The sequence below is a fragment of the Thamnophis sirtalis genome, unplaced genomic scaffold (genome assembly GCF_051295495.1).
Source record: "Thamnophis sirtalis isolate CommonGarterSnake01/CBP01778 unplaced genomic scaffold, rThaSir2_p1.2 scaffold_2, whole genome shotgun sequence".
Taxonomy (NCBI): Eukaryota; Metazoa; Chordata; class Lepidosauria; order Squamata; family Natricidae; genus Thamnophis; species Thamnophis sirtalis.
Window position 1 is genome coordinate 77988275 of NW_028261382.1, and position 26281 is coordinate 78014555.

Here is a 26281-nt window from a genome sequence, read left to right on the forward strand (position 1 = left end):
AGGCAGATAATGAATCTGATAATGAATTTGCTGCTCTGGGACAAAAGAGCTACTAAAATAGACACTCAATAGGGTTGAAAGGGAAGAGCAGAAGGATGGCTTTGATTATCTGCCCTCTCTCTGCAATCCTGAGACGCTTTGCAGATACAGTGTGTGCGAAGAAAGTATATCTGATGAACCCTTGCCGGGAGGGGATGACCCAGAGGTGGTAGCTTTGGTCTGTGCATTGAATTGGTTGTCTCTTTTTTTAAATAACACGTGGCTCTAATGGAGCCAGTCTTCTTTTGCTGCTGGTGGTGGTGGTGGAATTCCGCCTGGAACTTTTCTTCCTTTTGTTTTCTTTCCGACAACTTAAATAGAATAACAGAGCTGGAAGGGATCTTGGAGGTCCTCTAGTCCAACCCCTCTGTCCAAGCGGGAGACTTCATACCATTTCAATCAAACGGCTGTCCAGTTTTCTACTTAAACGCCTCCAGTGACTGGAGCAGCCACAAAACGGCCGTTCGGCTGGTTTAATTGTCCTCACTGTTAGGAAATTACTTCTTAGTGCCAAGTTGCTTCTCTCCTTGATTAGTTTCCAGCAGTTGCTTCTTGGTGCCTGCCTTCTGGTGCTTTGGAAAATAGCTTGACCCTCTCTTGTTTCCATCCCCGGTTGCCTCTGCCTCTTGTACCTTTGGAGTGAGTTCTCCTTAACTCTTGCAACCCCATGTAACAGAAATTACAAACTCGGTGCTGTTACTTTGGCCAAATGGTTTGGGGCTTTCCTTTAGCTTTGGTGCTAAAAAGAAAAGTTTGGAGCAAAAGTCTACCAAGGGATTCAGACAGATGCAAGCATCCACCGTGCCACTATGAAATCATGATACGCCATTATGCAAAGATTTCAGGCTGTATTCATCCCCTAGATATGAATGACTTGTGGGTTTCCTCCCTCCTCTTTTGTGCCTTTGAATCTGTCTTGATTCCTTGGTGCCCACCTGGAGAAGTCCCTGCAGTTTCCTTGCAAGGTTTTTGTAAGAGGTTTGCCATTGCCTCCTTCCCTGGGCAGAGAAAGAGTGACTGGCGAAAGGTTATCCAGCTGGGTTTGTACCGAAGGTGGGACTAGAACTCACCATCCCTGATTCCTAGCTTGATGCTTTAACCACTACACCAAACTGGTGATTGCTTGTTTACTGCCCCTGAATTAATGCTTAATGCAAGCAAATAGTTCTTAATGGTCTCTCTATTGTATACTGTATTACTCAGGATTATAAACATGCCATTCTAACTTCCGCTATTTTATCCTCAGAATAGATCTGAGAGGTAGAGCTGGTTGAATTGTCTCAGTTCACACAACTTGGCTTTTTCAGTTCTGGCTTAGTATATTGTGTGAACCCATCAATGGTGGGGTTATATATGATGCTTTACAGACTGTGGTTTATTCAATACACATTGGTCACATAAACTATATTTTCAGTAGTATGTACTGTGTGAATCATGTCATATAGCACAGTAGCCTACAATTACCTTGCAACCTTTTGTGGCTCAGTGGGAATTTAAGCTTGGTTTTCAATAGTTCTACTTCTACATATTATATTGTACTTTATACTGAGTATTAGCATTATACTTACTCCTTCATCCTCCCACTCCTGGGGAGGTGTGGTTGTGCAAATCAATGTGAAATCCTATAGAAATATGTTTGAATTGCTTTGGGACAATGCTACCTGCTAAGGTGAGATGCATGCTATATATATATGATTGCTTCTTAAAGAGAACATAAATAGAATTGCAGTTTCAAAGTCTCTCTCTTTTTTTTAAAGAAATTCGTTATTCTTATCAAACTCTTCTGGGTGTTAGTGTCATGCATTGGGAACAATAAAGAAGAAAGCTAATAATACACCTTTCTTCCTCCCTCAAATGGTGTGTGGTCTTATTTTTAATCACAAAAACCATTTTTATAAGAACAGTGGATACCTGACACTTTAGACCTATTTTGGGATGAATGAATCACACTCAGCTTTTCAAAACCTGTGCACTGAGAAACTGAGGGTGTTTTTTTCTTTCCTGTGTAATTCTTTTATTTTGCTTTTCTTTTATCCACTGGATACATTTTTTAATGATAAGGAGGTTTATTATTTTAGACCACCATCGTAATGGGCTTCTTTGCCACCTGTATCCATCATTGCATATTTATTTAAATGTCTTTCACCAAATTTGCCCTTTTGCTATGAAAAAGCACTCGGGACTCAAGTCTATATTGCCTTGTTCACATGGAATTCTATGTTATACAATCACCAACTTCCGTGAGTAGCACTGAGTGAGCGTGGTTTAATCTCCGTGCTGATAAGCTGCGTGACCTGGGCGGATTTGCATAACATGGTTAACTGAGTTATCGAATTGACCTTTTTTCATTTATGATTAAAAAACCCAAATTTTGAATCTGTTGAGTTCGTAAACTTGTTGAGTTCCACCAACAAGCCTTTTGCTCAATGTAAAATGAAGTAAGCGTAGCATGTTACATGCAGGCAGCCATAAGATCTCCTTAACACTTGCTGAAATGATTGTGATAGGGATTATAGAAAGAGTGCAAAGAAGAGCAACAGAGATGATAAGGGGTCTGGAAGCCAAAGCATACAATCAGTGGTTGTGGGAACGAGGTATGTCTAGTTTAATGAAGAGAAGGGCTGGTGTGACAGAGTAGAGGGTGTTGACACTCTCCGAAGCATCCGAGGGCAGACAAGAAGTAACATATGGAAGCTTATCAAAGAGAGAGTCAAGCTATTCTCCGGAGCTTCTGAGGGTAGGACAAGTAGCAATGGGTGGGAACTAATCAAGGAGAGAAGCAACCTAGAACTAAGGACAAATTTCCTGACAGTGAGGACAATTAATCAGTGAAACAGTTTATCTTCAGGAGTTGCACACACTCCATTACTGGAGGTTTTTAAGAAGGAATTGTATTCTATTATATTTGTCACCTTGAATGAAGTAAAGCTCACATGGAACATAGAAGTACGGAGAAATGGGGAACATGGAAGCAATCTTTGCCTGAAGACTTTGAGTTAGCTTCCTTCCTGAACTCCTACGATTAGATTAGATCAGCTACAGGTTGCTGGGTTGCTTGCTATGACCTGATCCAGATCCCAGCATAGAAGATAAGAGGACACAAACTTCCTTCAATTTCACTTGAGGGCAAATGTTGATGTTGAGACTCTAGAAAGAGCGCAGAGAAGAGCAACAAAGATGATTAGGGGACTGGACATATGAAGAACGGTTGCAGGAACTGGTTATGTCTAGTTTAATGAAAAGAAGGACTAATGGAGACATGATAGCAGTATTCTAATATTTCAGGGGCTGCCACAAAGAAGAGGGAGTCAAGCTATTCTCCAGAGCTTCTGAGGGTAGGACAAGAAGCAATGGATGGAAACTAATCAAGGAGAGAAACAACCTAGAACTAAGGAGAAATTTCCTGACAGTTAGAACAATTAATCAACGGAACATCTTGCCCTCCAGAAGTTGTGAATGCTGCAACACTAGATGTTTTAAAGAAGATGTTGGATAACCATTTGTCTGAAGTAGTGTAGGGTTTCCTGCCTAAGCAGGGGGTTGGGCTAGAAGACTTACGAGGTCCCTTCCAACTCTGTTATTCTATTCTAAATATTCAGCCACATCGAATGCACCCTTACTTCCTTCAGCGTCTTTCTAACTGCACGGTTTTCCCATTCAGATGCCAGTTGCGACACTCTTATTATAAACTTTCCTACCAAGGAAAACAAGTGTGGTATTTTTTTAAAAAACCAAGCAGGGAGCCAGGCCTTTGTTTTATTCCGAGTCAGCAGCAAATCCTGTAAATTCCATTATCCCAAGTATCAGTGGTTCCTTTTTGCTAAACAAGCAGCCTGAAGCCTGCATTGCTGCTTCTTCTTTAATTATTAAGTCCCAGGGGCTGCTGGTGTGATGCATTTGGATGTGTGTATACAAGAAGAGAGGAAGAAAGGAAGATGGGGGTGGGATGAAGCATGGGAAGCCGTGAGGCAGAGGAATGGTATTCTAACCTAGGCTTCCCAAGAGCATGAAGACAAAAACCTCTTTTATTAATTTACTGTGAATTCTGCTCATTCACATCAAGAAAAGTCTTTCAAGGGAGGATTTACAGTCAAAGACCTTATCTGGTTTGGAGAGCTGCCAAGCCGATATCTGCAAAACCTGGAAAGGAGTCTCAAGCCAATTAAACAAACTAATTGTCTCCTGCAAACTCCACTCCCCTTTTGCTCCTCTTTTATTTCCTCTTGGAGGGACCATTCGTTGTCCACCTGTGGCCTTACTCCCAAGTCAACCCTTGTTCCTTAGCTGTTCCCTTCGTCTGGCCACTCTGAGCATGCGCATACTGGGAACAGGCTCATCTGCCTCACTGATGTCTGACTCTGAAGGCAACTGATAACTGGCATACGGCTCTGGTCGCCTCTCTGCCTCCGACACAGAGCCCTCATCAGAAGAAGTTACTTGTCTGAAATAGTATAAGGTCTCCTGCTTGAGCAGGGAACTGGACTAGAAGTCCTCCAAGGTTTCTTCCAGCTCATTCATCCTATTGTATTCTACTAATATTGATTGCTTCCATTGTGGTGTGGCTTGTGGAAGATGTTCTTTAGCTCCAACTGAAAAGAAAGAACACTTGTCTGATGCACCTTTTCTGTTTTCTTCCCCCCCCCCTCTCTCTTGATGCAGGTCCCAATTAATGGATTCTGACATGGATTATGAAAGGCCAAACGTAGAAACCATCAAGTGTGTTGTGGTTGGGGACAACGCAGTGGGCAAGACTCGGCTCATTTGTGCCCGTGCATGTAATGCCACCTTGACTCAGTATCAACTCCTTGCTACCCATGTGCCCACCGTTTGGGCCATTGATCAGTACCGAGTTTGCCAAGAGGTGAGTGGCATTTTCACTGATGGGTAGATCAAGAAATGCTTGCTTTGAGACTCTAAAAAGTGCAGTGGGTAGCCTGCGTTTTAAATTTAATTTGGCTTATACAACTCCCTGAATCTCTACATAAAACTTCATTGTCACGGCAAACTCTTACAAAAATTTATTTTTTTATTTGTCAACAAGTACAAGGAAACAAGTATGAAAAAAATGGCACAAATAAATGGATATAAATAAGCAAAACATAGCCATAAACACATAAAAAGAGTACATATAAATCGGGACAGTAGGACAGGGACGGTAGGCACGCTGGTGCACTTATGCACGCCCCCTTAGGGACCTCTTAAGAAATACGTAAGGTCCACGGAGGACAGCTGAAGGTAAAGGTATTGGGGGGGGGGAGGTTTAGAGGAACTAACAACAGGGTCGGGTAGGGTGTTCCACACATTTACTACTCTGGCTGAAATTGTTTTTCCTGCAATCAAGATTCGAACGGATTGCATTAAGTTTGTATCTATTGATAGCCCTCGTGTTATTGCAGTTGAAGTAAAAGTAGTCATTAACAGGTAGGACGTTATGGCAGATTATTTTGTGCACTAAGCTCGGGTTGGAATGTAGATGGCATAGTTCAAAATGAAGGCACTATATTGTGTGTGTGTGTGTGTGTGTGTAAAACAATAAAAGAGCGATGTGCAGATTTTTGGAAAATAAATAACTGTCTGAATCCCACCTCTGCTTCAGCTCTGCACTACACTGCCTCTCTCTCATCGTCCCTTTGGTCTGAAGATAACCTCTTTAAAATATTTCTCCCAGGTACTGGAACGTTCCCGAGATGTTGTAGATGATGTGAGCGTTTCCTTAAGGCTTTGGGATACCTTCGGGGACCATCACAAAGACAGGCGCTTTGCTTATGGAAGGTAGGTCTTGAAAAGCGAATATGGAACTCCCATTAACATTTTTACTGAGTTATAATAAAGTATTATAAAATATAAAATACAAAGTAAATAGAAAAGTAGTGGGGGTGGAGAAGGGGAATGAGAAATGAAGAAATCTAAGAAAGAAAAAGAAGCTATCCTGAGAGCGGATACTAGAACCCAAAAACATAACTTTTTCGTCGTGCAGAGAGGTCCGCTGCGAAATTCAGAGTTGCAGGAAATAATGGTGGCCAGTAGCAAGGCCTTTTGGAAGTCGGAAGTCCCTGTGTCTGGAAGATACAGGTGGAGAAAATGGTCTTACTCTGCTCACTGATGCTCCCTCTAAGCACACCTCTCAAGATCTCAAAGGGCATTTTGCGGGTTATTATACTAATTTGGGGACACGGTGGCTCAGTCGTCAAGACACTGAGCTTGTCGATCAGAAAGGTCAGCAGTTCAGTGGTTTGAATCCCTAGCACCATGTAACAGGGTGAGCTCCCATTACTTGTCCCAGCTTCTGCCAACCTAGCAGTTCAAAAGCATGTTAAAAAATGCAGGTAGAAAAATAGGAACCACCTTTGGTGGGAAGGTAACAGCGTTCTGTGTGCCTTTGATGTTTAGTCATACCGGCCACATGACCACGGAGACGTCTTCGGACAGCGCTGGCTCTTTGGCTTTGAAACAGAGATGAGCACTGTCCCCTAGAGTCTGGAACGACTAGCACATATGTGCAAGGGGAACCTTTCCCTTACTTTTTTATGCAGTAGCATCTTTTTGAATTACGATTAAAAAAAGAACTTGACAAGCTCTTGTAAGCGACAGTCAACTTTAAGTTATCAAATTAATTATTGACTTCAAATAGCTCCATTTCCCCCACCCCCATTTCTCTTTTACCTTTACCTATAGTAATTCAAGTAGTGTTATTAAGGCAAGGAAAGTAAGGAGACCATCTACGAAAAGCAATCTGGGTTGGTTCCAGGATGTGGGTTAAATGTGCACATTTACTACCGTGCATATATTGTGAGAGGGTCATCAGAAGGCCATCCTTCAGGGCAAACTCTTACACGGTCCTTGGTCACTGATTCCTGCTTCCTTCCTTCCCACAGGTCTGATGTCGTAGTATTATGTTTCTCCATTGCTAATCCGAACTCCCTCCACCATGTGAAGACCATGTGGTACCCTGAGATTAAGCACTTCTGTCCCAGGGCACCTGTCATCTTGGTAGGCTGCCAGCTCGACCTTCGCTATGCTGATCTAGAAGCAGTGAACCGAGCCAGGAGACCTTTAGCCAGGTAAGACTTTGGGTTTCGTTTTTCTTCCTTGGGCGGGAGAAGCTCGCAAGGTAGTCTCTGACTTATAACCATTTGACAACATGACAGACCACCCAAAGCGTACTTACCTACAGTCTGTTTCCAAAGATACAACACTCGCACTTCCTCTCCATGGTCATGTGTTCACATGTTGGATGAGTAGAGTAGAGTGTAGAGTAGAATAGAATAGAATAGAATAGAATAGAGAATACAATACAAGAGAACAGAACAGAACAGAACATAGGATAGAATATAGAATAGAATAGAATAGAACAGAATATAGAATATAGAATATAGAATATAGAATATAGAATATAGAATATAGAATATAGAATATAGAATATAGAATATAGAATATAGAATATAGAATATAGAATATAGAATATAGAATATAGAACATAGAACATAGAACATAGAACATAGGATAGAACATAGAACATAGAACATAGAATAGGATAGAACATAGAACATAGAACATAGAACATAGAACATAGAATATAGAATATAGAATATAGAACATAGGATAGAATATAGAATATAGGATATAGAATATAGAATATAGAATATAGAATATAGAATATAGAATATAGAATATAGAATATAGAATATAGAATATAGAATATAGAATATAGAATATAGAATACAGAATACAGAATACAGAATACAGAATACAGAATACAGAATACAGAATACAGAATAGAAATAGAACAGAACAGAACAGAACAGAACAGGACTTTAGGACTGTTCGTTGTAACATCCCCAGGGTCACGTGATCAAAACTGAGACACTGGGCAATGGATTCCTATTTATAAGGGGTGCAGCATCCAGGAGTCACGTGGTCCCCTTTTGCAACTTTCTGACAAGCAAAGTCAGTGGGGAAGCCAGATTCACTTAACGACCGTCTGACCAGCTTAATCAACTGCAGTGATTCGTTTAACAATTGTGGCCCAAAAAAAGTCATAAAATGGGACAAAACTCACTTTATACCTGTCTCGCTTAGCGATGGAAATTTTCAGCGCCATTGTGGGTCTTAAGTCAAGGACTACCTGTACTTCTTCAGACTTTCTCTAGCAAATCTCATTCTAAGTATTACTGACTATGTAACGGTAGTCTGAACTGTATTCTTAGGCTGATCACCCTGATAGCTGTATAGTTTTTGGGATGAATTGCTATTTTTCCAGTAAGATAATCATCCTTTTTTTCCACCCGATAATTTTGAGTTTTCATTGCTTGGCTAACATCAGGCCTGTGGGTGTTTTCTTTTTCTTCCAGGCCAATTAAACCAAATGAAATTCTGCCCCCGGAGAAGGGACGAGAGGTCGCCAAAGAGCTGGGCATCCCTTACTATGAGACCAGTGTAGTAGCCCAATTTGGCATCAAGGATGTCTTCGACAATGCCATCCGAGCTGCCCTCATCTCCCGGCGGCATCTCCAGTTCTGGAAATCCCACCTCCGTAACGTCCAAAGGCCCTTGCTCCAGGCCCCCTTCTTGCCCCCCAAGCCTCCTCCCCCCATTATCGTCGTCCCCGACCCTCCTTCCAACAATGAAGAGCGCCCGGCCCATCTGCTGGAAGATCCTTTGTGTGCGGACGTTATCCTGGTGCTGCAAGAGAGAATCAAAATCTACGCGCACAAGATCTACCTCTCCACCGCCTCCTCCAAGTTCTATGACCTGTTCCTGATGGACCTGGACGAGGAGGGCCATGAGGGGATGGCGGGAAGCAGCATCAGGATGGGTGCGGCTCCTCAGGAGCGCCATCACCACGGGCGGGAATTCCTCTTGAGGGCCGCTAGTTTCGACATCTGTGAGAGTACCGAAGAAGCTGGCTCCAGCCAGCAAAAACCGTGCCTTAGAGCCTCCACCAGCGATGGGATTTTGCGGGGCAAGAACTACGGGGAACGAGGGCTAAAGCGGGGCAGAATCCTCTCTTCGTGGAGCCGTGCCTTTGTCAGCATCCAGGAGGAGATGGCGGAGGACCCCGTGACCTACAAACCCCGGCTAATGGTGGTGGTGAAGATGGATCCCTCCATCCAGCTGGGACCCTTCAGGGCCGTGCTCAAATATCTCTACACGGGGGAGCTGGACGAGAATGAGAGGGATCTCATGCACATCGCCCACATTGCCGAACTGCTCGAAGTCTTCGACCTCAGGATGATGGTGGCGAACATCCTCAACAACGAGGCGTTCATGAACCAGGAGATCACCAAAGCCTTCCACGTCAGGAGAACCAACCGGGTGAAAGAATGTCTGGCCAAGGGGACTTTCTCTGGTAGGTTGGAAGGCGGGATTTGCAGTGCTCTAAAGCCAGGCGTCTCAATTCAATGGAGACGTAGTTTTGAGATCCCGGCAGGACAACCTACTGTCAAATAAAGGCAAATACATGTGTCCCAAGATATTGTTGCAGGATCCAATCTGAGCTGGTCGCCAGGACCAAAGGTTTAGTCTTCCAGGTTTTGGGGCTCATGCTGGAGCCCATTCTCGGGGAACTTCTATCTATCTATCTCACACTCTCGCTCTCGCTCCCTATCTCTCTCGCTCCCTATCTCTCTCTCTCTCCCTCCCCCTCTTTCTTCCTCCCTCCCTCCTTCTCTTTCCCCCTTTCTCCCTTTCTCTCTCACCCTCTTCCCCTCCCTCTCTCTCTCCCTCTTCTCCCCCCTCTCTTTCTCCCCTCTCCCTCTTCCCCTCTCTCTCTCCCTCCCTTCCTCTCTTTCTCCTTCCCTCCTTCTCTCCCCTCACTCCCTTCTTCTCTCTCCCACCTCCCTCCCTTTCACCCTCCCTCCTTCTCTCTCCCCCTCCCTCCCTTTCTCTCTCCCTCTTCCCCTCCCTATTTCTCCCTCTCTCTCCCTCTCCCTCTCCCCCTCTTCCTCCCCCTCTCTCCCTCTTTCTCCCTCCCTTATTCTCCCTCCTTCCCACTCTCTCCCTCTTCCTTTCCCTTTTCTCCCTCCCTCCCTCTCCTTTTCTCTCCCTCTCTCTCCCCCTTCCTCTCTCTCCCCCTTCTTCCTCCCTCTCTCCCTCCCCCCCTCTCTCTCCCCCCTCTCACTCTCCTCCCTCTCCCACCCTCTCTCTCTCCAGAATGTGTGCAGTGGGCCGTTCTAAGCATTGTATTTATATGTTGTCTGGTTGTGTGTGGCTTTTAGTTGTTAATTAGGAAGTTGATGGCTGGCTATTAAGTCATTAGTTCTTTCCTTTTGCTGCCAAGCCCTAGGCTTCTAAGTTTCCTGAGGATGGGCTCAAACTTGAGCCCGAAAACATGGAAGAATAAACCTTTGGTCCTGGTGACCAACTCCGACTGGATCCTACAATCTACTGAGCATTGATTTCAGGGGAAACCTGCCTTATTCTGGGCATGAATGTTGTATCGCAAGGTGTCTTGTCTGTTGAGTTACAGTCCAAGTGAGGTCAAATAAGTGAATAGAAATTTTGGATTCTGTTGTTTCCTGTACGTGCGTTCATTGGTGATCGGTGCTCTTCCCCACAAAAAAAGACTTGGCTGTTTTCTGGGGAATCAATTCTGGCTTTTCCGTGTGCCAACATTCTGCATGTTCCGTGGTGAAAACGTACCCTGCATTTAAAAGATCTTACTCGCTAGGGATACAATTACTTTAAAATCTTCGCTTTGCTATTCTGGTGTCAGGCACAAAAGACCAAGCACGTACAGGAAAGTTCAGTTAAACTGATTTATTGCTAAAAGCCTATGCACAGGAATCTTCTCAGCTAAGGGTTGGCATCTATCAGGGATGGGTTCCTTACTGGTGTTGGTACCGGTTCGCTTCGCGTGCGCAGTTCACTGTAAATTGTTCTGCACGTGTGTGAAGATCATGAAAAACTAATAAAAAAACATGCTGGCAATGGCAGTGGAGACCGGCGAACTGGTTCGGGGGTGTGGCCAGCCTGGGTTGCTGCCAGTTCTGTGACCCAGGCCAAATTACCACTACTGGTTCACCCAAACTGGTGTGAAACAGTAGAAATCCACCTCTGGCATCTGCTTAGAGTTAGATACGGGTCAATGGCACTCAGAGGGAGTCAGAATTCATTCCCTTGTGGCTACATAGAGATTCTAGGCTGATCCCACTTTTCATTCCACCACCACCCCCAGTTCTGCCATCCCATTCTCTTTCATCTGGATTTACATAGATATGTGATGATTCTTCCAAACATAGTTATTTCATTTTTGACATCTACTGTGTTTCCCCAAAAATAAGACAGGGTCTTACTTTCTTTTGATCTCCGAAATAAGCACGTATTATTTTTGAGGTGCAGGAGGTGGCGAGCGTGGTCAACTCATGGCTGCTTCTATGTTGCAATATTTTTGGGGAGGGCTTATTTTCAGGGGAGGGTTTATTTTAGCACATATGCTCAAAAGCCCAATTGTGCTTATTATCCAGGGAGCTCTTATTTTCAGGGGAAACAGGGCACTCCAGGCATCTCGGTGGGCGCTGGTTTAAGAGCGGTATTAAAGTGGCACCTGGAGTTGATAAAATTATTTTGCAGCATGCTATTTTTATCCTATGTATCCAGCTGTTGCCAAATATGATCGTCTTGATGACTGTCAATTAGCGACAGGGAGCCGCAGCAGAGGAATGAAAGAGCCACATGCGGCTCCAGAGCCATGGGTTGTTGTTCCCTGCTTTAGGGATAAGAATGTAAGACTGTAACATAAAAACATTAGTGAAGAACCCCTGGCTCTCCTGGCCCCACAGTCTGTCTTCTCAGTGGCCACCCAAGTGGAAAAGGAAGTTCACTGGTTCCTCACCAGATGGCCTTTAAAAAAGATCACATAGTTATCAGTGGCTAATAGCCATTGATCCTCAGGACTTCCGTGGTTGTAAAATGAGGCAAAGCTCACTTAACAACTGTCTTGCTTAGCAGTGGAAATGTTGTGCTCATTGTGGTCATAAGTCGGAGACCACCTGAAGGTAGTTTTGGTCTAAGGACCAGGTCTCCTGCCTTGGTGTAAAACAATGAAGTGAGTGTACCACACTCTGACTGGGCTGCATGACAGTTTAAAATCATAGAGTTGATAGAAGGGGCACCAATCTGGAACTGTAGTTTAAATTGGAGTATAACATTGTCACCACAGATGGGTTTGTATTGATGGCTTGTTGGTTTGCTGGCCTAAACTTCCAGGGCTGGGAAATTACAGCCTGCAGAAATTTCGGCTAGCCATATTTGAATGGACAAAAACCTCTTTGCCATTCTTAAGTCAGGCTTAATAATTATAAAGCTAGGCTTTGCTATTCTTAAGCCAGACTCAAGTTTTTTTGAAATAGGAATAATCTAGTCATCCGTTTCCAGCGTGACGGGATGGGTAGCTCTTATTTAACCAATGTGCTTAGCATGTTCTCCTTCTTCACAGATGTTACGTTTATACTGGATGATGGTGCTATCAGTGCCCACAAGCCCTTGCTGATCTCCAGTTGTGACTGGATGGCTGCCATGTTTGGGGGTCCTTTTGTTGAGAGCTCAACTCAGGAGGTGAGGCAACCTTGAGCATGGACTGAGAAATACATTAATTTATATCATTTATGTATTTATTTTCCCACCTTTATTAGTTTATACATAACTCAGGGTGGCAAACATACAGTACATAATACTCCTCTTTCTCCTCTTTCCCCCCACAACAATAATCCTGTGAGGTGAGTTGGGCTGAGAACCACCGGCCCAAAGTCACCCAGACAGCTTTCATGGCCAAAGCAGGACTAGAACTCACCATCTCCTGGTGATTGGCTCAAAGTCGCCCAGCCGGCTTTCATGCCTAAGGCAGAACTAGAACTCACAGTCTCTTGGTAGTTGGCCCAAAGTCATTCAGCTAACTTTCATGTGAGACTAGAACTCCTAGTCGCCTGGTTTCTAGCCACCTGGTGCCTTAACCAAATTGACACTCTTTTTTTTCCTAAGTCCCTAAGTGAAAAGAAGCTTTTTGTACACGGCCCTATTCACCTCTTTCAACAAACATTAGTTCTTCACAACAGTCTGTATACAACACAGTCCTTCCCACGTCATGTTCCCTGTGCAAAATGCACCAAATGCTATTTTGAATGCTGCTTTGAAAGAACACAGCAGCTGGAGAAAGATATACTGTAAAATGGACTCTGTATGTTTGAAGAAAATGTGGAGATTGTATTGCATTGCATTGTATTGTATAGTTTTCCTTTGTTTTTTTTCTTTTCTGTTTTTTCTTTTATTTTATTACTAGTCAATAACCCGGTGTTGCCTGGGTATCTATTTATAAGGGGGAAATGTCCAGACCAAACATAATTTCTAATGTTGGATTTTCCCCTTACCAAAGGGAGCCCCCTTGTGGAGTACTGTGAAGCCGTTACCATGGCAACTCCACTGCACTGTACAGTAGAAGCCATTCTACTGCAGTACAGTAGAAGCCATTTTAAGGCACAATAGGCTGTATCTTAACAGAACACATATCCCGAGGGTTGTTAGGGGCGTCTTACCCCCCCCCCACACACAGTATTTTTCTCCAGAGAGTAAGTCATTTGTGTGCCAAGTTTGGTTGAAATTGCTCAAGGAGTTCCAGAGTTATGCTGGAATACACACACACACACACACACACACACACACACACACACACTTATATATAGAAAGATTTTATATTATATTTATTTTAATTTTGCACCTGAAAATGGTCCAGATTTAACCCGTTGGTATCTTCATCATTGCAGGTAGTGCTACCATACACCAGTAAGAGTTGCATGCGAGCAGTGCTTGAATACCTGTATACTGGCCAGTTTTATTCTTCTTCAGACCTTGATTACATGAAGCTCATCATCTTGGCCAACCGCTTGTGTCTGCCACACCTGGTTGCACTCACAGGTAATTATAAAAACCATGTTGCGCTTTCTCTTTTACCACCCATGAAATGATGAGCCATTTCAAATGCCAAACGTAGGAAATAACCGTCAAATATAGGAAATAAACATCATATTTATTTTTGATTGTCCATTTTGGACACACTCTATGTGTGTCAAGTTTCTATTTGCCCTTACATTCATCTCAGTTTTCAGTGAATAAGGTAAAGGTTCCCCTTGCACATATGTGCTAGTCGTTCCTGACTCTAGGGAGCGGTGCTCATCTCCGTTTCAAAGCCGAAGGGCCAGCGCTGTCTGAAGATGTGTCCGTGGTCATGTGGCCGGCATGACCCAACACCAAAAGCGTTGTTACCTTCCCACCAAAGGTGGTCCCTATTTTTCTACTTGCATTTTTATGTGCTTTTGAACCGGTAGGTTGGCAGAAGCTGGGACAAGTAACGGGAGCTCACGCCATTCCACAGTGCTAGGGATTCGAACCACCGAACTGCCGATCTTTCAATTGACAAGCTCAGCGTTTTAGCCATTGAGCCACCACGTCACTATTTTCAGTGAATAGGACTGTTTAAAAAAAAATACAGTACCATTTCTCAGATTATTATTTTGAGACCACCAATAATTCAGTAAGCTGGTTATTGTCAAGGCAGAGATTTAAATCTTGTTTGCAGGCCACGTAATGAACCAACTGATTGTGTTTTATATTTTTATTGCCTTGCAGAACAGTTCACCGTGTCTGGTTTGATGGAAGCAACGCAGATGTTAGTGGATATCGATGGCGATGTCCTTTTGTTCCTGGAGCTGGCTCAGGTATGAACAACCTACTTAGAGTCAATCCAAAATTGTCCTCGTTTTGGATTATTGTTGCATAGGAATAAGAATATATTCCATTAGAGCTGAAGGAGCTTCTTGGGTGTGAAGCGAAATGTCTTCAAAGAAAACCTAAAAAGTCCAGTTGCTTCTTGAAAAAGCACCTTTGGGACAACCACAACTTGGATGACTGGGAATCTCTGTAGATGATTAGGAATATATAGGAATATTCTTTATTGGCCAAGTATGATTGGACACAAAAGGAATTTCTCTCCGGTGCATAAGCTCTCAGTACAGACAAACAAAGTCATGAGATCATATATCATAACAATAATAAATCATAAGATACAAACAACAAGTGATAAATCATAAGATACCAATAGGAGACGGTAGTAGGAAAGATGAGAAGGACAATAGCAATATAGCCCAGGAGTGAATGTGTTTAGGTATTTGACAATGCTGTGGGAATTAGGCATTCAGCAGAGTGATGACACAGGGGGAAAACACTCTTTGTGTCTAGTTGTTTTGGCATTATTTGACTGTCCTTGTTTTGGAATCTTGCTGGCCATAATCTGATACTCATCTGATGATATGTTCTGTGAAGCTCAATGCTTCTGCATTGACTTGGATGAGAGACTTCTTTTTATTTATTTATTTTCATATAGGTATTTATATCCCGCCTTTATTATTTTTTAAAATAGTGCAAGGCGGCGAGCATATCCAACACTCCTTCCTCCTCCTATTTTTCCCACAACAATCCTGAGAGGTGAATTGGGCTGAGAGAAAGAGGGACCAGCTAGTTTTCGTGACTAAGGCAGGACTAGAACTCAACAGATTCTTGCTTTGGTGGAGAATGCCAACTATGGCAACTTTTGATCTGTGGACTTCATCCCCCAGAATTCCTGAGCCAGCATGGCTCAGAGTTCATAAAGCTACCATAGATGCCCACCCTTGCATTAGATCAAACTGATTCCCTCTTCCTTTCCAAAGGAAGAGTTGACTCAAAAGGTCTACAGAAAATTCTAAATATATGCCAGTTGCTAAGAGTCCAAATTTTGCCCATATTGTTGTAGCCCATCAGCAGCCAGCAGAGATGGCAGCAGATTCAGACAGTGGGGAGGAACCTGGGCCAGTCTGGAATCTGGGGAAGGCTCTGATGAGGGCTCTGTGTCAGAGGCAGAGAGGGGGCCAGGGCTGTATGCCAGTTAGCAGCTGCCTTCAGAGTCAGACATCAGTGAGGCAGACGAACAGCTATAGCCTGTTCCCAATGTGCACATGCACAGAGTTGCCAGATGATGGGAACAGCTAAAGAACAAGGGTCGACTTGGGAGTAAGGTCACAAGTGGACAATGAATGGCCTCTCCCAGAGGAAATAAAAGAGGAGCGAAAGGGGAGTGGAGTTTGCAGGAGACAATTGGTTCGTGACTCTCTGAGACTCCTTTCCAAGTTTTTCAGATATTCGGTCTGGCAGCTCTCCAAGCCAGATAAGGTCTGTGATTATAAATCCTCCCTTGAAAGACTTTGTAGATGTGAATAAGCAGAATTCACAGTAAATTAATAAAAGGGGTTTTTGTCAGGACAAGGAGTTTGCTTCATGCTCTTGGGAAGCATCAGTCAGAACACATATGACCATGAGGATGATGTGTCATTAAGTGTGAAAAACTATCATAAGTCACTTTTTTCAATGTTGTTATAGCGTTGAGTCATTAAATGAATGTTTTTAAATCAACGGATTGCCTGTATAGCTTTCCTGGCTAAATTCAAATATATTGGTGACTCATGCCCGCTTGTCTTTTCTCTTCCCCAGTTCCATGGTGCCTACCAGCTTGCCGATTGGTGCCTCCACCATATCTGCACCAACTACAACAATATCTGTCGCAAGTTTCCTCGGGAAATGAAAGCAATGTCAGCAGGTGGGTGTGAATTTGTAGAATGATGGAACTGCTTTCCTTTCAGGCATGGGAGTTGCGTACTTCTATCCTTGGTGGGTCAAATGAGGACCCAGATTGTTGGGGGCAAGAGACTGACTCTATAAACTGCTTAGAGAGGGCTGTAAAGCACTGTGAAGTGGTATAGAAGTCTAAGTACTTTTGCTACTTACATTGCAACCGGTTGTAAAAAAAAAGATGAATTTGTATGAGTATTTCAGAAGCAATAAACAGAAGAACTCTTAACACCGGGCTGAGGTTCTTAACTCCTCTTCATTTTTCTCTGCAGAAAACCAGGATTACTTTGAGAAGCATCGATGGCCCCCTGTTTGGTACCTGAAGGAAGAAGATCACTTCCAGAGGGCCAGGAAAGAGCGCGAGAAGGAAGACTACCTCCATCAGAAGCGGCAGCCGAAGAGACGGTGGCTCTTCTGGAACGCCTCTTCCCCTTCCTCCTCGGCAGCCACAGCTTCCTCCTCCTCTTCTTCCTCCTCCTCTTCCTCTGCTGTGGTTTGAGGGCTGCACTGCCTACGCTTCAATGGCTCTTAGAAGACGGAGGGAGCCTACTGGTGCCTGGCATTCCGAAGGCGTGGCGAGAGATGCCACAGGCTGAGGCCCTCAGGGGAGAAAATCAGCATGAATCTCCCTGAGAGGCTGAGGAGGAGAAAGCTGGAGGAGAGCAACTCAGGAGCCCAAATATCCAACATCTCATCCAGAGCTCTGGGTGGTCTCCGTCCCTGCCTTGGCTAGTCTAGAAGCACAGAAGATGAAGGCCACCACCGGTGGGACAGAAGGCAGTGCTCTTTCCTTCCCAAGAGGCTCCACTCATCCAGCGGGACTGATCTCCCTTTTTGCAAAAAATGCTGGAGGAGGGAATTTGTTTTTTTTTTTTAAAAAAAAAAAATTGGGGGGAAAACGACAACTCCGAGAAAGATGGAGCCATTCTGTATTATTATTCTTATTATTCTTTCTTTTCCCTTTCGCGCAAAAAAAAAGTTTTCTTATAAAGAGAAAAAAGTATTACGTACCTCACGTCGACCATTCTCTGCACCTTCACATTTCAAGCTGCTACAGATGCTGCGTGTTCCAAGAACTTTCGTTTCCCCTTCTGGGGTTCCTTCCCAAAAGGGCCACTTTATTTAGGTTGCACTTAACTTACTACCCAGGCACTTATCTCTAGATGTTTTGCTTTGAGCAAGGCATGTATCCTGCCAGCCAATGGCTGGGGCCCCTCTGCTGCCTGAAATGGTGGACGCCCCTATGAAGGAGACGCTGGCCAAGAGAAGCACAGATCCTCCATGGGTTTCAAGGGCGAAAGGGTGGGGGGAAATGACCCTAGAATAGAAAAAAAAACCCAGCTTGGCAAGGCTGGAAAGCTGCTGTTCCCCTCCACCCCCACTTTTTCCCCTTAATTTTGTCAGTAGTTTGCAACACAATCTTTAAGACTGGACAAATGTGGGCAGATTAAGAGAAAAATGGGAGGAAGAGAATGACGCACTGCCCAATTTGGGCCATAATGCTTGAAGATGCACTTGTATGAAAGAGTATAAACCCATCCACACCCCAGCAGTTAATGTGCTGTTTTAATGAAAATAAAACACCAACCAATACACATCTTGGATTTTAGTGTGGAACGTTCTGTTGTAATAAATGGTATTTTAAACAGATGGCTGTGAACTTGTCTGTGTTCTGTCCCAGGCTTCCCAAGAGCCTGAAGCAAACTCCTGGTCCCGACAAAAACCCCTTTTATTAATTTCCTGTGAATTCTGCTCATTCACATCCAGCAAAGTCTTCCAAGGGAGGATTTACAGTCACAGACCTTATCTGGCTTGGAGAGCTGCCAGGCCGATATCTGCAAAACTTGGCAAGGAGTCTCGGAGAGTCACAAACCAATGAAGCGAACTAATTGTCTCCTGCAAAATCCACTCCCCTTTCGCTCCTCTTTTATTTCCTCTGGGAGGGACCATTCATCTTCCACCTGTGGCTTACTCCCAAGTCTACCCCTGTTCTTTAGTTGTTCCCTTCGTCTGGCAACTCTGTGCATGCGCACACTAGGAACAGGCTCCAGCTGTTCTTCTGTCTCACTGATGTCCAACCACTGATTGACTCCAATGAACTGATCCAACTATTTTTTAAGCCATCCAAACTGGTGGCTAGCACTATGTCTTGTAGTGAATCGCAAAAGTAAATTAATTAACAGTGACTCAAGAAATAATGTCAATTGGAAATTCTGAAAATTGTAGCCTAACTCCTACACGGTGGTGCAATGGTTAGTCAGTGGTGGGATTCAGCCAGTTCGCACCTATTCAGGGAGAACCAGTTGTTAACTTTCTAGGCAGTTCGGAGAATGGGTTGTTGGAAGAAATCTCCTTTTGGTTCTTTCCCACTTTACAGGGCTAATCCTGTAAGGAAGACAGGAAGGAAATATTCTGGTATTGCCTAATCTTTATTGCCCTGCTTATTGTAACCCTTATTACATAGTAACAGCTAAGGCGAAGCGCCCATCGATGTGAGTGACATTGAGTTGGCCACTCCCACATGGTCACATGACCACTGAGCCATGCCTACCCAGCTGGTCATTAGGGCAGAGAACTGGTTACTGGTTAGAGTACAGTACTGCAGGCTACTTCTGCTGACTGCCGGCTGCCAGTAATTTGGCAGATCAAATCTCACCAGGCTCAAGGTTGACTCAGCCTTCCATCCTTCCGAGGTGGGTGAAATTAAGACCCAGATGATTGGGGGAAAGGGGCTGACTCTGTAAACCGCTTAGAGAGGACTGTATAAAGCACTGTGAAGTGGTATATAAGTCAAAGTGCTATTGCTATTGCTATTAAGGGTAAATAGTTGGTCTCATACTTCCTACTGGGTTCATGTTAAGGGTGCCCTGCCTAGTCCCTATGTCCCAAATTTGGAGTTGACTTCAGGATTGAAACACAAAGCTCACTTGCTTATACATTCCTATCCTGAAATTTTTGATTGAGTCATGTAGATACAAGGTAGACTTCAAAGAGAGTATAGAGAGAGTAAAACTCACCCCCATTTTTTTAAAAAAACAAACAAACACACAAACAAACCAGAAGTAGTATGGTAAATTTGAATCCAGTGAAGATTGGACTCCCACTGTCTTTTTCCTCCCCATTGAGGGAGGGCTCTTGTGGGTTTTTCAATGGGGAGAACACAAAAAGCCAGGGAGAAAAGTTAATATCAAAAACCAGAAAAGATCATTTCTTCTGTTTGCTTAACATAAGAAATACATCTTAATAGACTGTACAACAGTGAGCAGTTTTTAATGTTGGCTTTATTTATTTCAAAACGGAACTTTAAATAGCTTCACCAACAAGTACCAAAAAGCAAGATTGTAAATTAAACAAGAACTTACACAAACTTAAACTCATATTTTTTTTCAATGAGTCTCATTATCTAAAATATTTAAGTTAACATTTCTACATAAATTTAACATTCAAATAGAAGAGAAAACGGAAACAAAAAACATGCCACCACCTTAAATATCAAAAAAAGATACAATTTTGAAACCAACTTCAATTTGAAGGGTAACTATTTACATCGTTAATTTTGTTCCACAATTGTCAATTCCCTTCCAGTAGATGTTTCCAAACATGGCATTCTACCTTTGGCAAGATCCAGATCCCAGCTGCTAAGGAAGCAGATCTGGGCTTGTTATCACCCTGTGGTGTCACCCAATGCATCGGATAGAAATATGTTGCATCTCAAAGATTTACAGAGGATCCGGTTTTCCAAATCCATAAAAATCTAATTAGATGGACTTGGTCATCAAGGCTTCCATCACGTACCCATGCAAAATGCACGCAGTAGACTTAAGATTTTTAAAACTGGACCAGGGTCTATAATTACCCTCTTCTCTTTAATGCTGCAGGGACTTCCTGCTTTCCATACCGAATAAAAATCCTCGTGCCCCCCTCGCATTTTTACTGGCCTCTGGAAACGCCAGAGAGTAAGGCAAGTTCAAATTCATCCGGATTTTAAAAATGTTATTTTCACTCAAAACAGTAAGACAGGGTGTGAAGTCACAGCTGAGTGATCTGGATATTGAGGTTCATCCAGAAAAGTTGTCCACCCAAGAAGCTGGGTGTTGGACAGTTCCTTGCGGGGAATGGAAAGATGGCCCTGCCACTCAACCTTGCAATCTCTCTGCTTCCCTTCTACCCACCACCCCTCTTGAATTAAATTGTTGACTACAGAAAGTTATGGGCAGAAACTGCTCCACCGAATTCTTCTTGTGCTAACACTGTCATTCAACTATTGTCTGAGATCAAGGAACATGGCAAGCACAATAAGCTAGCCAAAACAGCAATGCCATGACATGGGACAGAGGAAATGGAATCCACCAAACACGAATAGTCTTTAAAAAGTAAATGTAAAGGTTCCCCTCGCACATATGCGCTAGTCGTTCCCAACTCTAGGGGGTGGTTCTCATCTCCCTTCCAAAGCCGAAGAGCCAGCGCTGTCCAAAAACGTCTCCGTGGTCATGTGGGCAGCATGACTAAACGCTGAAGGAATGCTGTTACCTTCCCACCTTCCTATTTTTCTACTTGCATTTTTACATGCTTTCGAACTGCTAGGTTGGCAGAAGCTGGGAAAAGTCACGGGAGCTCATTCCGTTACGCGGCGCTAGATATTCGAACCGCCGAACTGCTGACCTTTCTGATCGACAAGCTCAGCGTCTTAGCCACTTGTCTTTATCCAGAATTAAATGTGGCATGTCAAAAGCAGTGAATTCAACACTGAAAGGAAGGTAGTGCACAAAGGCCAGTGCTCTACACAACCTTGGGGCCACCTTGGACCCTGTAAGAGGGATCTGAATGCGCTGACCCGCAACAGACGGCAAGGAGAGCGCTGATATCACAGATAAAAGGGGTGGAAAAATCAAGATGTTGCGAGATCTCAGTGAAGACAAGGTCAACTGAACTTTTCTTGCCATTTCAATTTAATCCAAAAGGTTAAATCCTGGTGGACCGATTAGCAGGCTCAGTGGAAGCAGGCCCCAAATTGTAGCTTTTGGGGAGATTTTTTAAAATCTGCTCATGTTGCTACGGTCTCACTCTTGAAAGTCGCTTTGGTCCTGATTTATTTATTATTATTTTTTGCGAGCACAAAAGTGGTGGTGGTGGTGGGGAGATGAATACTCATATCTGTAAATCTATGGGGCGGGGAGGGCTTTATTTAAAAAATAATTTTTAATGGAACAAAGAGGACCATTCTAAAAGAAAAAAATTCCAACAAGTGAGGTTTCACATAAAAGTAAGTTGGAGATCAATCTATATCTGCTTCTCGTCCTCTTATTTGGAAGTGTCGTATGAGTGCCCTTCCATCAAGTCCCTAGAAATGGGGACAAAGTGCCAGGAACCTGCCCAATGTAGTACAGCGGGATCTGATGGAATGCTTACATAGGCCAGGAGATTGATGATTGCCAGCAAGTTGTCTCAATGAAGGCCAAGAAGATTAATCTCCTTTTAGTGACCCCATAATCCCTAGTGGGGTGGAGTCTGAGCAACTGAATGGAGCAGAGTGTTTACTAGTCAGATGCTCTTCCTGTTGCCAATGCGGAGTTTTATTCAGCAGATAAATTCTCATTGTGCCCAAAGAGAGAAATATCTGCCTCTACCTAGGATCGAACTCACAAGCTCCTGATTGTGAGGCAAGAGCTCAACCTCTAGGCCACCGTACTGCTCATATCGCTTCCAAACTCAAATTTAGAATCATCGCTTACATATCTGCTCAATACCTTGAGAATAATAAAGATTTTTTTCCCCAGAGAATTTCATCAGGGAGAAGAAAATGGGAGCGGGGGTGTGTGGGTGGGTGGGTGGGTGGGGACACGTCCTTCCTCGGATGATTCTCTTGCATTTTTAATTAGCTCCAGGAAGAAGAATGGGTGGAAATTGTCCTCTTCAGCATGGTGGGTGAGACCAAGAGAACGGAGACTACAGCACCCTTACAGGCACAACGAGAACAGAGCTCCACAATTTACAACCTCAAACAATTACTCGTAAATACGCGGAGTGCGATAGGCCAAATCACCTCCTTCTCATGGCCCAGATTAACAATTCACAAATTAAAATATTCATAAGCTTGTTTTTAAAATTGCCGTAAGTAAAACCCTTGTCACGTTTACTGCAAGTCAATTAATCTTGCAAGTAAACAACTTCGGTTACTGGAGATTTTTTTTTTGATAACATTTTAGTTTTAGTAAACTAGTTTAAATTTTAGTTTTAGTACATTTCTTTTTTTCTGCTCCCATTTTGACCTTTTAGCAGCAAATATACACACACATATTTTTTAAGGAACTCAAATTAAGAGGATATTTTAAAAAGATAAATTAACTCGGGGCTGATTTCATCAACATACTGGAGATATTCTCTTGCTGGGGATCTGGATCTTGCTCTGTAGAATATAAATTAATGCTAAATTGTGAACAAGTAATTGGAAAATCCTTCTGTCCTCTCTTCTCAAACTTCCTGATGAAAAGAGATTCCTAGAGACCTCCAAAGTGCATTTAAGAACAATCCCTTGTCTAAAAATTGAGATGTCAAGTAATTTCAGGCATAGCATTGCATTTCTTCAGATACTTCATTTTCACTGAATTAGAAAGAAGAGAAAATCTTTCTAGTCCTTGCAGAAGAAATTCTCTCTCAAGGAGAGCTCGTGAATATAATTATATTGCCGAGTACCACAACCTTTCCCCTGGCACGCCACTCACAAATAGGACATGTCCCGGTAGAGGGTGGTGGCCCAATGGTTGTGGACCCGTGCTATATTGGATTAAGGGAGGGAGTATTTCTCCCCTGCACATCCAGCACTCCAGAGATATAGATATAAGAAATCAGCTTTTGAACATCCTCTATCCAGGAGAATTAAATTCACAGCATCAACAGAATGGCAAATACTAGCCTATCAATTGAAGGGATTGTTCTTATTTGTGGAGGTTCCTTTTATTGCTGAATAGCAGCAGAATTTACAATGAAACACTTTATAAAGGTAAAGGTTCCCCTTGCACATATGTGCTAGTCATTCCTGACTGCAGAGGGCAGTGCTCATCTCCGTTTCAAAGCCGAAGAGCCAGCACTGTCTGAAGACGTCTCCGTAGTCATGTGGCCAGCATGACTAGACGCCGAAGGTGCACGGAACGCTGTTACCTTCCCACCAAAGGGGGTCTCTATTTTTCTATTTGCATTTTTGACCCGCTTTCGAACTGCTAGGTTAGCAGAAGGTGGAACAAGTAACGGGAGCTCACTCCGTTATGTGGCGCTAGATATTCAAACCGCCAAACTTTCTGATCGACAAGCTCAGCGTCTTAGCCACTGAGCCATCGCATCATGTACAAAGATGTTTTCCCTTAATCATCTTTTGTTCACATCAAAAGAAGAATTTATATTGGTAATTGAAAAGGATCCATTTGGCCACCAAAAATAACTTTTATGGGGGGAAACATCATTTGTCCTGAAAAAAAAAATGGAACAGCTTTCAAATTAACACCGGTGTAGTAATACTTCTCAAGTAATACTTGGTAATTTCTGAAAAACCAAATTCACCTGGCATCTCTTTAAAGAAATGGGTATTTTCTTTGCGTGGGGGTTAAAGAGCAGTTGTGCCATCCTTAGAAAACCCAGGCGGACTAAAGAAAAGGAAGCGTCAAGTGGGACCTAAGCACAGAGTCCAAGCAACTGCTATGAGCCAAACACAGCATGCTGCTGGCATTTCCTTAACTCCAGGGTGTTATTTTCCTGAGATTTAACTGGTAACCTGGCAAAGTGTGTTGAAAGGACACCATTTCTCTAAGGACAGGGAAACAATTGTGGCTGGCATAATCCACATCCACTCTGAAAGTATAATTTGGACTTTGGGTCTAAAGTCCAGCACAGTCTTAGCTACCAACATTTTTTAAAAAGCCCTCTTGGGAAGGCAGCTTGTGCTGGCTTTAATTATTTTAAAATGTAAACAATATATAAAGCTTAGTGAGAAGAAGCTAGTAACACAACATCTTCTTCTTACCACTTTGCCAGGTGGCCAGAGATAGGACCACCTGGCTAAGAGCCTACTCTTCGTAGACGTACAAACCTTGAGCAATGACAGCGGATTTAACTTCTTCCACAATACCCTTTAAGTCCATGCCACTGAGGACCTCTAGAAGAATGCTCAAAGTGGCCACTTGGCCGTTCTTGTCCAGCCAGGTCCGTAGCATTTGATAATGCTGATCGTACATATAATGGGAAGACCTTTCTGCACAGTCAATTTCGTTTTCCGTCAACTGGAGGAGCCTCATGAATCTCTTCCAGTACTTTTGGGGCACCTTGCTGACGAAGACGTCAAAAGATCGTCTCAGAGCTGGAAAGGAATAGGATGAATTTGAGTTAGATGAATGGAGCAGGAGGAAAAAGTGGAGAAGAAAGAGGAGGACAAGAACAAGGAGGAGGAAAGAATGACAACAGGGAGGAGGAGGAGGACGATGACGACGACGACAAGGACAACCACGAGGAGGCAGAGCAGGAGGAAGGGAAAGAGGACGAGAAAGAGGACAAGAATGTCCACAGAGAGGAAGAAGAGGAAAGGAGGACAAGAAGGTGGAGGACAAGAACAACCACAGGGAAGAGAGGAGGAGGACAAGAATAACCACACGGAGCAGGAGGAGGAGAAAGAGGAGGAGGACAAGAACAAGGTGGAGGATAAGAATGACCATAGGGAGGAGGAGGAGGAGGAGGAGAGGGGGCGAAGGAGGAGGACAAGGACAACCATGAGCAGGAGGAGGAGGAGGTTAAGAAGGAGGAGGACAAGGACAACCATGAGGAGGAGGAGCAAGAGCAGGAGGAAGAGGAGAAAGAGGAGGAGGACAAGAACAAGGTGGAGGACAAGGATGACCACAAGGCGGAGGAGGAGGAGGAGAAGAAAGAGGAAGAGAAAGAGGAGAATTAAACAGCTGCTTCTGATTTCCCAGTTGCATGGGTTGCTATGGGGAAGTTCTGGGGCCCTTGGAAGGACATCAAGTGTTCCATAACTCAGTTGCTTGCCCTTATAAAAGTGTAGCTACATTTTTCAAAATTGCATAAATAACCGTTGGTAAATGTCAGCCATGGGGATGAAGTAAGACAGCCTTTGGTAGGACGTAGAGATTTTTACAGCTGCTTGCTCCTCTCTCTCTCTCTCTCGAAATGCAACCCCCCCACCCAAAAGTCAATAGAATAAAAAACAGACAGATAAATAAATAAATGAGAGGAAAACAAAATTTTTCATAAAAATAAAAACAAAACCATAAAGATGATTGTGGAGACTGAGTGAGACAAAACTAGCCATGTCTGCAACCAAAGTTCACCTCACACTAGTGCAGTGTTTCTCAACCTTGGCAACTTGAAGATGTCCGGGCTTCAACTCCCAGAATTCCCCAGCCAGATGGCTGGGGAATTCTGGGAGTTGAAGTCCGGACATCTTCAAGTTGCCAAGGCTGAGAAACACTGCACTAGTGTTTTCAAGTCAGAACAGATTCTGACAGTGATAGCTTTTTATATTCACAGGAACCAGAAAAACCAGCCTGCAAATTTAGCAAGGTGGCTTTTATCACTTCTGGTATGAGGC

The 26281-nt window shown here is 43.5% G+C and overlaps 2 protein-coding genes across 5 annotated transcripts in view; one reads left to right on the top strand and one right to left on the bottom strand.

The window, feature by feature from the left end:
- RHOBTB2 (Rho related BTB domain containing 2) overlaps positions 1-18340 on the top strand; it is a 44994-nt gene extending 26654 nt beyond the window's left edge. For all 3 annotated transcript variants that reach the window (XM_087706172.1, XM_087706174.1, XM_087706175.1), the window contains 9 exons: positions 4699-4900; positions 5708-5811; positions 6915-7100; positions 8391-9388; positions 12476-12594; positions 13797-13947; positions 14659-14747; positions 16555-16660; positions 16965-18340. In XM_087706172.1, the coding sequence (XP_087562298.1) occupies positions 4699-4900; positions 5708-5811; positions 6915-7100; positions 8391-9388; positions 12476-12594; positions 13797-13947; positions 14659-14747; positions 16555-16660; positions 16965-17191 (2182 nt within the window). In that variant the 3' untranslated portion in view covers positions 17192-18340. The remainder of the gene's footprint in view (positions 1-4698; positions 4901-5707; positions 5812-6914; positions 7101-8390; positions 9389-12475; positions 12595-13796; positions 13948-14658; positions 14748-16554; positions 16661-16964) is intronic.
- A 4177-nt stretch (positions 18341-22517) lies between these two features.
- Positions 22518-26281, bottom strand: part of LOC106548010 (tumor necrosis factor receptor superfamily member 10B) — a 44104-nt gene continuing 40340 nt past the window's right edge. For both annotated transcript variants that reach the window (XM_087706182.1, XM_087706180.1), the window contains one exon: positions 22518-25039. In XM_087706182.1, the coding sequence (XP_087562308.1) occupies positions 24750-25039 (290 nt within the window). In that variant the 3' untranslated portion in view covers positions 22518-24749. The remainder of the gene's footprint in view (positions 25040-26281) is intronic.